The sequence below is a fragment of the Chelon labrosus genome, assembly GCF_963514085.1.
Source record: "Chelon labrosus genome assembly, chromosome: 16".
NCBI lineage: Eukaryota > Metazoa > Chordata > Actinopteri > Mugiliformes > Mugilidae > Chelon > Chelon labrosus.
The window spans coordinates 1,720,040-1,732,726 of record NC_140349.1 but is presented as its reverse complement, the minus strand read 5'-3'; the positions used below and the strand labels follow the sequence as shown (position 1 = coordinate 1,732,726).

General features: G+C 38.7%; 1 protein-coding gene across 2 annotated transcripts; it reads left to right on the top strand.

Annotated features, from left to right (window-relative positions):
• Nucleotides 1–1,757: 1,757 nt before the first annotated feature.
• Nucleotides 1,758–12,451, top strand: LOC311501278 (H-2 class I histocompatibility antigen, Q10 alpha chain-like). 2 transcript variants are annotated; one of them, XM_084562998.1, is made up of 7 exons: nucleotides 1,758–1,905; nucleotides 5,626–5,898; nucleotides 6,887–7,177; nucleotides 7,540–7,824; nucleotides 8,882–9,019; nucleotides 10,765–10,899; nucleotides 11,081–12,451. In XM_084562998.1, exons 1-7 carry the CDS (start codon nucleotides 1,839–1,841, stop codon nucleotides 11,149–11,151), a joined length of 1,260 nt encoding a protein of 419 aa, XP_084419124.1. In that variant the 5' UTR covers nucleotides 1,758–1,838; the 3' UTR covers nucleotides 11,152–12,451. The 2 variants fall into 2 exon arrangements, with proteins under 2 accessions (XP_084419124.1, XP_084419125.1); XM_084562999.1 differs by lacking the exon at nucleotides 1,758–1,905 and adding an exon at nucleotides 3,445–3,628.
• The last annotated feature ends 236 nt before the right edge of the window (nucleotides 12,452–12,687 follow it).

Genomic DNA, 12,687 nt, shown 5'->3' with positions numbered 1-12,687 from the left:
GAGTCATCAGACCAAACGACTAAAAACCTAAATTATTCATTTTAAAGACACAGAAATTAAACATCTACAAATTAATTAAATGTACGATGAGTTCTTATTGGAACATTAACTAACTATAAATCATTATTGTCATGATTTGATGAATTTACATAAAGAATTAAGTCAGACTTACATAGTTTTAACTCTTCATCTTATTTATTAATGTATTTATCCACAAATCTGGTGTTTTTAAAGCTGAAGCTCTTGTTGGTTCAGGATGTGACCGTTTTTGTAAAATCTGTAGAAAATCAGTGAAAATAAATAAAATTAATTAACGTCAACTGGTTGTTTTGTTCTTCGCTTTAACTGCATGACAGTTATTCAGTATGTTAGAGTTTAAACAGTAAACATACTCAGACCTTATTTAATTTCTCATTCTTCAGCTCTGACCTGTTCATTTTCTTTGCTGTAGCCTGAGTTAATAAATGTTCATGAAGCCAGATCATGCTCCTCATAAATGACTGTTTCTGTTTCCAGATGAGACTCTCTCTCCGGTATCTCGGTGCCTCACAGCTCGCCCTCCTCTCCCTCGTCCTCCTCTGCCCCGTCACATCCTACCCCCTCTATCCCACCGGCCTCCTGCCCACAGTGGACGGGCCCCAGCTGGAGTCAGCCCTGCTGCACCTCCAGGCTGCTCTGGAGGATCAGAGGGGTGACGGGCCGGTCCGGCCTGAAGCCTGGCCTGAGTGGCCTGTCGACCCCCGGCCAGCGCTGCCACAGCCAGGGGAAGACGGGGAGGAGGACAGGGAGGAGGACGGGGAGGAAGACGGGTCCTGGGAAGAAGAGGCCCTGCTGAGGGCCCAGAGAGGAGACCTGATGGCCCGGCCGCTGTCTCCCTTCCCTGGGGGACACTCTCTGGAGAGCATGCACTACCAGGAGGGAGGAGAGGGGGAGGAGGGGAGGAACGAGGCTCTGACCTCCATCGCGGGAGGACTCCAAGCCGTCAGCCGCGAGAAAGGAGGATTTGGTTTCCGCTTCGGCAGGAAGCGATGGACAGACAGGGGATGGAGGGATGGAGGGATGGAGGGAGGAGAGGGAGCACAGAGGAGGACGAGTAGAAGCATCGAGGGCGGGGTTTCAGCTGAGAGGGGGGAGGAGGCTGACGGGAGAAAAAGAAAGTGAAACTGTGAGGAGGTCATCCAGTGAAGGCTACTGGCGGCCATCTTGGTTGTTTTGTAAAACAACCAAGATGGCCGCCAGGGTCGGGTTTAAAATGAAAGAGAAAATAAACACGACCAGCACATGATTTCAGTTTAACAAACAAATAAATAAATAAAGTGAATGTCAGGATATTAATTCTTCTGCACGACAGCAGCAAATGGATTTTGTCCCAGTGTTTGTGTCTCCTGTGTTTACCTCAGAGGAAGCAGAGATTTATTTTTCAGTAACTGAATGTACGGAAAATGTCTGATGACAACACGTGTACATACATGGAGTAAAAAACTGGAAGTAGACCTTTGTAAACGTGTTCATCTGTTGGCTTGAAATAAGAAGTGAATAAAGAGACGAGACGTTCAGACTGTGACTCAGACAAAACACAGATTTAATAGATAGATAGATAGATAGATAGATAGATAGATAGATAGATAGATAGATAGATAGATTTAGTTGAGGTTACAGTGTTTGAGCTCTCCCCTCAGGGCCACCATACCTTTTCTCTCCTGCGTCAAACCTCCACTGGTGTAATCTGCCTAGCAACATAAAACTAATAATCTGATTTGCTGCTGCAGTAGAAAGCAGCAGACTCGTGTCCTCGCAGAAGTTTTCCTTTACCGGAGACGTTTTCTCGTTTTAAAACCATGAAACCAGTCTGGATATTTGTGCTGTTGGCCTTAATGTTGGGGAATGTGGACCCAGCTGGAGCCGGTAAGTTCACCGTGCTCCGTCATTTTTTTGTAACTGAAGTTTAACTAAAAAAAAAAAAAAAAACAACAACTCGTGGTTATCGCGGTGACTGTTGGATAAAAGCAGCCGTTGGAAGACGTTAACAGCTGAAGTTTGTTAAATAAGCATAATAAGTCCACTTATATGGATGAGTTTCGTGTATTTTTAAATCAGACTCGTATTTACTGATGTCTTCCTGCTCCTTTAACTCAGTTCTGCTCCTTTACCAAGCTCAATGTCATGGCTGGAGCCAAATAAAATGACCGCTCAAAGTTAGACGTTAGCTAACATTAGCTACAGGCTAACGCTAAACCTTACAGTCTCCAGTTATTTCTGTCCTCAACAAACCCAAAGATAAAAAAAAGAGGACAAATGTCCAGTGTTTAAAAACATGTTCACTTTAAAGATTTTTCAGTCTACTAAAATGTGATATAAAACAGAATAATAGCTAATACTGGCATAATAAATTACATTATTTGATGTTTCACAATCATGACAAGCCTTAACAACCTTTATTATTCCTGTTAATGGCACAAACTGGTTATGGCCATATACACTCAGTGGCCACTTCATTAGGTACACTAATGAAAACACTCTACTATATCACATATAGCGTCTTAATCCTGTACATTTTAACAGTACCCTCGGGTAATACATATGTTGTACAGTTTGTGTACTACTAAAGACTCGTATTGTGTTTTTAAAGCCTGGGTTAGACAAACAGGAAGCTGATGAAACTTTATCAGATTGAAACAACAAGCCACAAACAGAACAAGAACCAGGAAGTTGAGCTGTGATGCGTTCACTGCTTCTTGTAACTTTGTAATTGAGATGGGCTCATCAGGACAACTGACCTCCACCTTGTATGTGAACAAGCTACAAAGTATTTTATATAATGTTCAGAATAATTTAGAAATATTCATATGAATTGTGTAAAATATTTATTTTATTGATTAAATCTCAACTCATCATGACTAAATATTAGTTCATACACCAATATATTCTATACTTGACATCCTTTTTATATAACATCATTAGGGGAAATATTATAATAAAATATAAATATAAAATTACTTTTTAAAATTAAAACAAACACATTCTATTTTCCAGCCACTAATAGTATTCAGATGTGGTAAATGTCAGATTATTGGACGGAGAAGTGTAAATTAATCTTTATGTGCAGTGATTGTTGAGGCTGCTCATTCACTCTCCACCTTCTCTGGGAGTTTGATCAGATATTTGAAACATAAAAACTGAATTCTGCTTCTTTGTGTTTTGTTTGACTCAGTTCCCAGACACATCTGTGGGAAATAGTATTTTATTTTATTTAGGTAGTGTATCAGGCGGCTACTAAAATTCTATTATTATTATTAGTAGTAGTAGTAGTAGTAGTAGTAGTGGTGGTAGTATGTTTAATGTGTGTGTCAGTCATGTAAATGAAAATAAGCGCAGGTCAGATGAAGAAGTGGTTGTGGGTTGAACGCCACTGTAATTTTCGAGCGTTCGTGAATGCACCGTGTTGAGCAGAAAGAAGCAGGAAACGAGACGAGCAGGTTTTTTATCGGACTGGCTGGGAGAGACATCAAACTCGGTCCTACGGACGGATCAGACCAAGTTTAGACGGAGAACAGAGTCGACTTTGAGTTCAAAATGTTCTTCTTCGCTGTTTTATTTCTGTTGGGGGCAGATGTGACGGTAAACGGCGGTAAGTCACGGTTTTCTGACACGTTGATGAGAGTCGGGTTAAAAACGAAAGTAAAACGTTTCACATTGTGACGTCTTTGAAATTCATGTTTTATGTGAGTTAAATTAATCGATACAGACGGTTTGTTTGTTCACTTTTAGTTCTATAAACTTATTACATTAATACAGCTTTGAGGAAAATAGTTTATTACATCCTGAAGTTTATGTTGTTGACGGACTCATGAGTAATAAATGGAACTACTATTCTGTTGAGCTTTTTATGGTTGTACTTCATTTTGAGTTTCATATATTTAAAATATATTAAAAAGTACTTTTTATTTAAAAAGTAAAATTAATATTAAATATAAATTATTTTATGAAAATAAAAATCTAAAAATCTTTGTTGTTTTGTGAAACCTACAATATGAAGTTATTTATTTAAGTTAAGAAGCAGTCTGTCATTTGATTAAATACCTATATTAAATATATTAAACCTTAAACAATACCTGTATCCAGCTGTTATTATAACAGGTCTTACAATCAGTGTCCTCAGATAATCGACATGACTATTGACTTTTCTCAAATTCTTAATAATATATTTAAAGTGCATCAGTTATAAATGAAAGATAAATTGTTGTTAAAGAGTTATGAAATCATGTGAGACTGGTAAACAAGTAGAGCAGTCACAGAGTTAAAGGTTTGAGTTTGATCTTTGACTCCAGGTATGAACATCAACCTTTGTTAGAGGTGGACAGACCACATTCTTTAGATTCATCGTCTGGAAAACTTTAATATCCTCGTTCCTTCATGTTTTCTTTTTAACTGAGGCTACAGACGCTTAGACTTTAATGATCCAGAGTTCATAAGGTACATAAAAAACACTCTTGAAAGCCACTAGTAAAAAGAAAAATAGGTGTAAGATAGTCACAAAAATAAAATAACAAAACATTTAAAATAAATAAAATACAAGTATTGGAAAAACATGTACACAATTTGCATATGTACAAATCTACAAAAAAAGAATTAAATGTACACTTTATACATATAGGTAGGATAAATGATAAGGTGTTATGATGGAGGAGGCATTAACATTAATAACATGGAGTTATGTTGTTGTTTTCCAGCTGGATAGAGTTTGGTATGAATGACGTCCTGTAGCGTTCACTGTCTATACATCAGTATATTTTTTTACATGTTATATCTAAGGTATATGTGTCCTGCAGCTTGCTGGTGTTTACAGGTGTCAGTAACTAAAAAGCTCTAAATAAAGGAGGCGTCATCTCGCCCAGCGCTAGCAGGAAAACACACTTCTGTTAGAATTAACATGGCCGTCGACACGTGCCAAGCAACAACAGGTTTCACTGTAGCTTTGAAATATTTCAGGTGGTTTCTGTTGTGAGAGCTGATACTACTGCTGCACTGCAGACTACGGCTGAGCCCATTTTTCATCACCAAGTTCCACTTCTTTATGTTTTTTCTTGTGTTACATGATAAAACACATAATGTAAACTGAATAGATTCTGGACCTCAGGAGAAGTCATGTGAAATGTTAACACACGACTTCTGATTGATTAATCGAGAGGTTTTTGGTGTGCTCAGTTCTTTACTTGGTGTCACATGTGACCTTGATTGAACTTCATTCTCTTTATTTTTAATGAGATGTGTGTTTCCTGCAGTCCAGTTCATTTTACACAAAATCAGAAATGCAAAACGCAGCTCTACCCTGCTGCCAAAGACCTTCTCACTGCTTGAAACAGGTGTTCCAAGATAAATGAATTTGTTGAACAAAATCAAGTTACAGTGAACAGAGTCCTCCCTCCCAACCTCTAGGAATGAGTTTCTATCAACAAAGAAGGAAAACTAAAAGAATGAACAATGAAAATTCAAATATAAACAGAAGATATGTCAGAATTTAAGGTGTAAGATTATCAGATTATTGAATCATGTGAGCCACATAAAGGCTTCTTATCCTTGTCAAATAAATACCCTGCCATGTTTTTCTACTCGTGTGATTTTCAGAGAAACATACCCTCACTTACATCTACACGGCCCTCTCCAAACCTGTGGGACTCCCGGGCATCCATGAGTTCACTGCCATGGGTCTGCTGGACAGCAGGATGATCGACTACTACGACAGTAAGAATCAGATGAAAGTTCCCAAACAGACCTGGATGAAAGACCGACTTCCTGAAGAGTATTGGAACAAAGGAACACAGTCCCGCCAGAGCAAGCAGCAGTGGTTCAAGGTCAACATCGACATCCTGATGAAACGAATGAGACAGAATGACACCGGTAAGATCCATGACATAGGGAGGACCTTAAATCAATAATAACATGAAACCAGTAATTGTAATGACTTCATATAGATAAATGCTGCACATATTATTCAACTTATTAAAGTCAGTTATTATTATTATTGGCTGTTAATTAGTAGGGTTGGGTATCGTTTGAACGATTCCGATTCAGATTCCGATTCCTTGTTTCGATTCCGGTTCCTATCGATTCTCGATTCCGATTCTTTTAAGAGGCAGGGTCAAAAAAGTTTAGGATATTTTAAATGAGCTAGCTAGCCAACGGTCTTTCTGAAGGAAATAGTCTGACCTTCTCCATCAATTTTAATTCTATGAACTTTTTCCTTTTTATGAACTCTATACGTGGGCTAATTTGTTAGCTGCCTCAATGTTGGCGCAAGACATATTATTTAATGTATATGTATTGTTTGACTTAACGGATTCGGACTGCATCTGGCAGCGGATGCAGTCCGAATCCGGCTGCCGGATGCAGCGGAGGACGGTCGGCGCAGCACGTCAAAGACGGGGCACACATTTATTTCTACTCCATGAATTCGGAGGTGCTTTATCATGTTCGACGTGCACCCTCCTAAGCACGAAACAATCTTGTCACAAATGTTGCATTTTGCCAAGATTTCGTTCTGTTTAGAAAAGTGAAGCCACACTTTCGACCTCCGACGCACGCTATCCTTGTTCGACCACAGACATTCGGTTAAGCCAACATTTCCGGTGGACGCTTCTTCATTGGTGTTCAGCGGTTTCTTCTTCCGGTCGGCGGACTGGGAATCGAAACTAGGAATTGAAAATTAAACTTTTGAACGATTCCGGGAAAATCGCAAAGCTAGTCCCGGTTCCAATCGATTCTCGATACTCGATACCCAAGCCTATTAATTAGTGACTTATGTTCAGATTCGGCCCTCTTTATCATCTTATTTTGTTGGAAATTTATTAATTTCCCTGTTCATTTATTTGTCCTTCCTGCCCTTCAGACATCCATGTTCTCCAGTGGATGCACGGCTGTGAGGGTGAGGAAAGACCTGACGGTACTCTACAGTTCCACCGTGGCATGGACATGTACAATTATGATGGAAACGACTTCCTGTCCTTCGATGATAACAACGCAGTCTGGGTCGCCCCGACTGAGGCAGCTGTCCAAACCAAGAGGAAGTGGGATGAAGTCCAGGTCCTGAAAGAATACACCAAAGGCTACCTGGAGAACGAGTGCATGGACTGGCTGGGGAAGTTCATGGGTTACGGGAAAAATGAGACAAGACAAGCCTGTATGTAATGTATAAAATGATTTTATATTGATATTCTTTAGTAGAGATGATTGAAGTAGCTCTGCAGGTATTTGACACATGAAGTCAACAAGTTAAATCTGATAAACTGAGCGATATAAATAATTATCTACATATTGTACCAGGGTTTTTAAAAAGACCTGAAACAGTAAATGAAGCATGTGTGGTTTCATCAGTGGTGTTTCTAGTTCTAGCATCAACAGTTTGTGTCTCTCTGACTGAGACTGATTCAGTTTATCATGAGGATGTCAGTGTTGTAAACTGATCATATGTGGTGACATTGGTCTGTATCATGCTGCTACGTAGCCTCCCTCCAAACATCACCTCATGTTTTCTGTTTACAGCTCCTCCTGAGGTTTACCTGTTTGCGAGGAACTCTAAAGTGGAGGCCAACGTCATTTTGATGTGTCTGGCCACAGGCTTCTACCCAAAAGACATCACTCTGAATATCAAGAGGAACGGACGTATTCTGACCAGAGAGGACGGGGTGGTGACCTCAGACGTTCGTCCAAATGAAGACGACACCTTCCAGAGAAGAGACTATGTGGAGATTAAAAAGTCAGACAAGTCTGTGTACACCTGTGAAGTCATTCATGCTGCATCTGATATGAGAGTGGAGAACTCTTGGGGTAAGAATGTTGGTTTAATCTGGTTGAATTGAAGTCAGTCAGACGATTGTAACCAAGAGAACAGGTAGAACAGTAGAGACAGGTAGACTATCTCATACAGGGGGTGATAGGGGGTGTTCAACATCAGGAACAATTCCTCTCACCCCCTGTATGAAACAGTTTGGACTTTAGGAAGCTCCTTCAGCCAAAGACTGCTGCACCCACAGTGCAAGAAGGAATGCTTCCTGAGGTCTTTTGTCCCCTCAGCAGTCAGTCTCTTTAATATCAGCATTTCCTAACTCTTCTGCTGCTGAGCTTCTTTTCAGGACACACAAGAGCACAGTATATACAACCATTATCTCACATTTTTCTAGTTGCAATACTTGGTAATACAACTCCTATTGGAGTTTGTTGTCTTATTCATGATATTAATGAATGTCAATGTCAATATATATATTTAACCTCCTTAACACCTCAACCCTCAGTCTACACAAGTTGGTTGTTTCAACTTCTGACTAGCCACTGTAAACCTGATGCAATATGTAAATACGTATTTTTTGTACGTAACATATTTGTCTGCCGTATTTTATTTTTTTGTATCTTTTTGCATCTTGCACTGTTGTTTCCTGCCGCTGTAACACCCTAAACACCGAGGAATAAAGTGGGGCGGCTGTGGCTCAGTAGGTAGCGCGGGTTGTCCACGAACCAGAGGGTTAGCGGTTCGATCCCCAGAATGTGCCACATGCCGAAGTGTCCTTGAGCAAGACACTGAACCCCCAGTTGCTCCCAGTGTGTGGCACTGGTGTGTGAATGTGTGAGTGCTTGTGTGAGCGAATGGGTAGATGTGTCTGACTGTAAAGCGCTTTGAGTACCAATAGGTAGAAAAGCGCTATATAAAAGCAAGGCCATTTACCATTTAAAGTCCTATCTTATCTAGAAGTTGTAACATCACATGTTTCTCTCCTTCACTAACCACTGATTTCACTTTGTTTAGTCATTAAATTGAATCTTTGCTGAGACTTTACATCCACATTTCAGTAACACACACAAACTGATGTCAATGTTTTCTGTCTTTTAGATCATCATCTTCCTACTGACATGGGTGGAGGTGGAGGTGGAATCAACATTGGCATCATCATTGGTGGAGTGATAGGAGTCCTGGCCCTGGTCGTGCTTTCAGCTGTGCTGGTGGTGTTGAAGAGACGAGGCCTTCTTGGTAGGTGGAGTGTTGTGTGTCATCAGTGTGTTCAACAACATCAATGATTGTAGGTCCTGTAATCCAGAGTTGTCTGTAGTGTATTTACACCAAGATTACACAGTATCTGTTCAGCCAGAAGAACAATGGAGTGTGTCTGTTATCAGAGCTCTGTTATTATTGGACTGTGGACAAGTAGAAGTCCTTCTAATACAATAACTTCTACGATCAATCATCACTTCATTCACTATGTGTTTAGTTACAACAATCATTACCTCAGGTGACTCCTTTATTATCTTCAGTGTGTTTCTGTTGGTGTCTGTTCAGGACTGATTTAAAACATGTGTCTGCAGACATGTTATGATCTGATGATACTGATTCATCTACAGTCCTGTAAATGTTAACCCCTTGACGCCTGATTTGATTTACAATTATATAAAAAAATTAATTATTTGTGTTGGTGCTTTGAAGCTGATGCTAAATTAAGTGGAGATTGTTAATTTGTCTGTAGTACACAGTATAGATATAATTTTAGGTATGATGTAAATTAGACAGGCATGAAAGGTAAAACATTTACTGAAATTACAAAATCATATGTTAATTCACAAATTAACTTCCTATTTGTTAGCTTCCATTAACCAGACGTAGTTCCTACTCCAACTGGTTCTACGAGAAACTAGTGCTTGCAAAAGGTTCCTAGATACGTACTGAATGGGCACAAACCAGCATTGGAGGATTACATGCGTAATTTCGGCTGCAGTCTTTGCGACACTCGGCGTCAAGGGGTTACCATGTGATGTTCAAAACCAGAGTTAGCTTAAAGCTAATTAACATTAATATATTAATATCATATTTAAAATAAAACAGTATTTGACATCTTTGCTTTAAAATGACTGAAGTGATCAAATGATTAATTTACAGCTTTAAATGTTAATAAATACAACTTAAAGTGTTTAGATAGTTTGAACAGAGTCAGAATATTGTTCAGTAAAAGTTATAATTTCTGTTAAAACTGGTCATTTTAAATTAAATCACTACAAAACATAATGTAATGTATGTACATAATGTAGAAAAACTGGAAGGTAAGTGTGTTCCTCAGTAAAGATCTATGAGGATGATGAGGATTGATTTGATTGTGTCTTGATCTAAAATGGATGAAATGAGAGAATATTTCTCCAGGATCATTTTCATGGTCGTCCAGGACTCTACGTTCATGTTGGAGAAGATGTTTCAGCTTTTTCCAGACGTTACAACCAGAGCTGTTGTCGTCTTTCTTCATGAAATGAAGCCAAGTTTCTGACATGTTCTTTCTCTGCCGTGACTCCTTCTTGTTCCAAGTTTCCAGCTCTAGATCTGCAGGAGTTTGACGACATTGTTTTGGTTCCAACTGTCAGAAAAATGAAAAGAAGTGAAAAAGATTGGAGGCAGAAGATTGAGATGAAAACAGATGGTAGCATTTAGTTCTTAATAGTTCCTGGATGTGTGTGTTTAGATGAACACTGGAGATCCAATCAACATGAAGTCATCTACTGTCTACACATGTGATGCAGTAGTTTTTATTACATGCTTCAGTTTTAGTCTGTGCAGTGAAACATCAATGTAGAAAGTGACTTCATTCAACTATAGATAGTTTCTGTGTCATGACAGACAGACAGACTCATGGCAGACTGACCTGTGTTGTCTTTAGCTTCTGGTGAACCCTCAGTGAAAGAAGAGATGAGCTGGAAAGACATTTTTAGTCAAACTTCATTTTATTTTCTTCAAAGGAAAAACACAGTCTAAGTCGTCTCTGGACAGCGACAAGACTGGTGACTCTGGTGTCCCTATGTGTGGAAGCTCTGGTTCTTCTGACACTGGCTCTGGTGGTTCTGGTCCTAAGATCTCTACTTCTGGTGTCTCTGGTAAGTATCAGTGTTCTCCATCAACATAGAGAACATGCTTCATGTTTTTTTTCATAACCTGCATGAACCAGAGTTTAAAATGAAAGAAAGAACAATATCCATAGAAGACGTATAAACAATCTGATGATCTCTGTTTTATTGTAACTCTACATAAATATAACTCTGATGTTCATTCCTGTAGACAATGACAAGACAACCGACAAAGCTGAGGATGAGAGTCTCCTGAACGGAAATGGCCATGTTGAAGTCTGAAGTGTCCAGAAATAGTTCATCAGAAACATCAGATCCATCTATCAGTGAGCAGGAGACTGAAACTAAGAGGAATGGAAATGAAAACTAAAGCTCTTTGTAGTTTAGAAAACTGATGAATCAACAGCTAAACATGATTGTATTGATTTCCTGGGTTAAAAAGTATTTTCCAATCTTCTCAAAGTGACGTTTAGATGATCTTGTTTGAATCAGGAGGGTTTCCTCAGAGCGACCTGGAAGAAATGAAACTAATCCAGAAGTTGAGACCTTAAAGAGTCAGGATGAATCTAAAAACATGACGTCAGAATCTGAACGTATTCTTCATGCTAAACATTTAAAACCTGGTTTATGTTAGATTAGCAATCTGTTGGTGAAGATGTTCATAATCTAATTTGAGACTAATTACAACTACATAACATGCTGAGTGTGGGAGTTTAGAAGATGAGGATGGAGGTGTTTGAATGTACAAATGTTTTTATGTAGAAGAAATCAGTGAGAAGCTTTCAAATGAATTTAAATTTAGAAAAAGAAAACTGCATTAAAACAAGAAATAGCTGAAGTTTAATGTGGAACTTCACTGGCGCCTTAATCTGGATTATTGAACAGTTTGAACCAATCTTTTACAAACAGTAGGAGGTACGATACACTGGCATCATTATTTTATCAGGGTAATATTAATCTGATGTATTTTGATCAAACTGTGCAAATCAGGAATAATTGGATGTAAATAGATGATAAATCTGACCTGATCCTGTATCATACTCTCTCAGTAGTTTTGCTTTGAACAGATTATTATTTTACTAGTAACCACTTCTTTATGTTTTAAAGCTAATCCTCATTAAATATGTGCCTGTCTGTAGTCAGTTAATTTTTCTAGATTTAAATATTTTAGCTGCTTTCAGCGTGGGTTTTTATTTTGAAATGTACTGTATTGTCTCTGTTTTTATGAATGAATGAACTTTATTGTCACTATAACAAGTACAGCGAAATTACAGCCCTCAACCCGTCCGTACATATACAGACAATACATACAATAAGACACATACAGGATGAGTGTTAGGCAATAGAGGGGGGAATTGTGAAATAATCATTTCCCACTGAGGAGCACTTTCATTTTACTTTTGCTTTAATTACTGAGCCTGTTGTTTTGACATTTTTTGCTGTCATTATTTTCCAGCATCTTATTATTACAGGTTATTTTAAACAAGAGACATGAACTGATTTTATTGTTTATTCTCATTTTGTGAATGGGTTTCCTGGAATCAGATTTGAAATCATAAAATAAATAATGTCATAAAAATGATTTATTTTTGGTTATTTTTTCTCCTATAATCCTGTTTTGACTCATGTGTCTCTTGAGTTTTCAGGAAGGAGGAAGGATCCTTTTAGACACAATATTGTCCAAAGCAGGAACATCCTAGGTCCTAGACCGGACCTGGATTACATGATGATTTGGACGTCCAGATAATTCTCAGGCCTCCAGCTGTCTGTCTCTGTCCAGACGGCCTAAAACATATGTCTCCCGTCATATGAGTGGAA

What these genes read in the sequence shown, in the direction of transcription:
- LOC311501278 (XM_084562998.1), top strand. Translation starts at nt 1,839, where the DNA reads ATGAAACCAGTCTGGATATTTGTGCTGTTGGCCTTAATGTTGGGGAAT. An exon ending in GAAGAGACGAGGCCTTCTTG is followed by an intron (nt 9,020 to 10,764) that starts GTAGGTGGAGTG and finishes TTTTCTTCAAAG; the next exon opens with GAAAAACACAGTCTAAGTCG. An exon ending in CTCTACTTCTGGTGTCTCTG is followed by an intron (nt 10,900 to 11,080) that starts GTAAGTATCAGT and finishes TCATTCCTGTAG; the next exon opens with ACAATGACAAGACAACCGAC.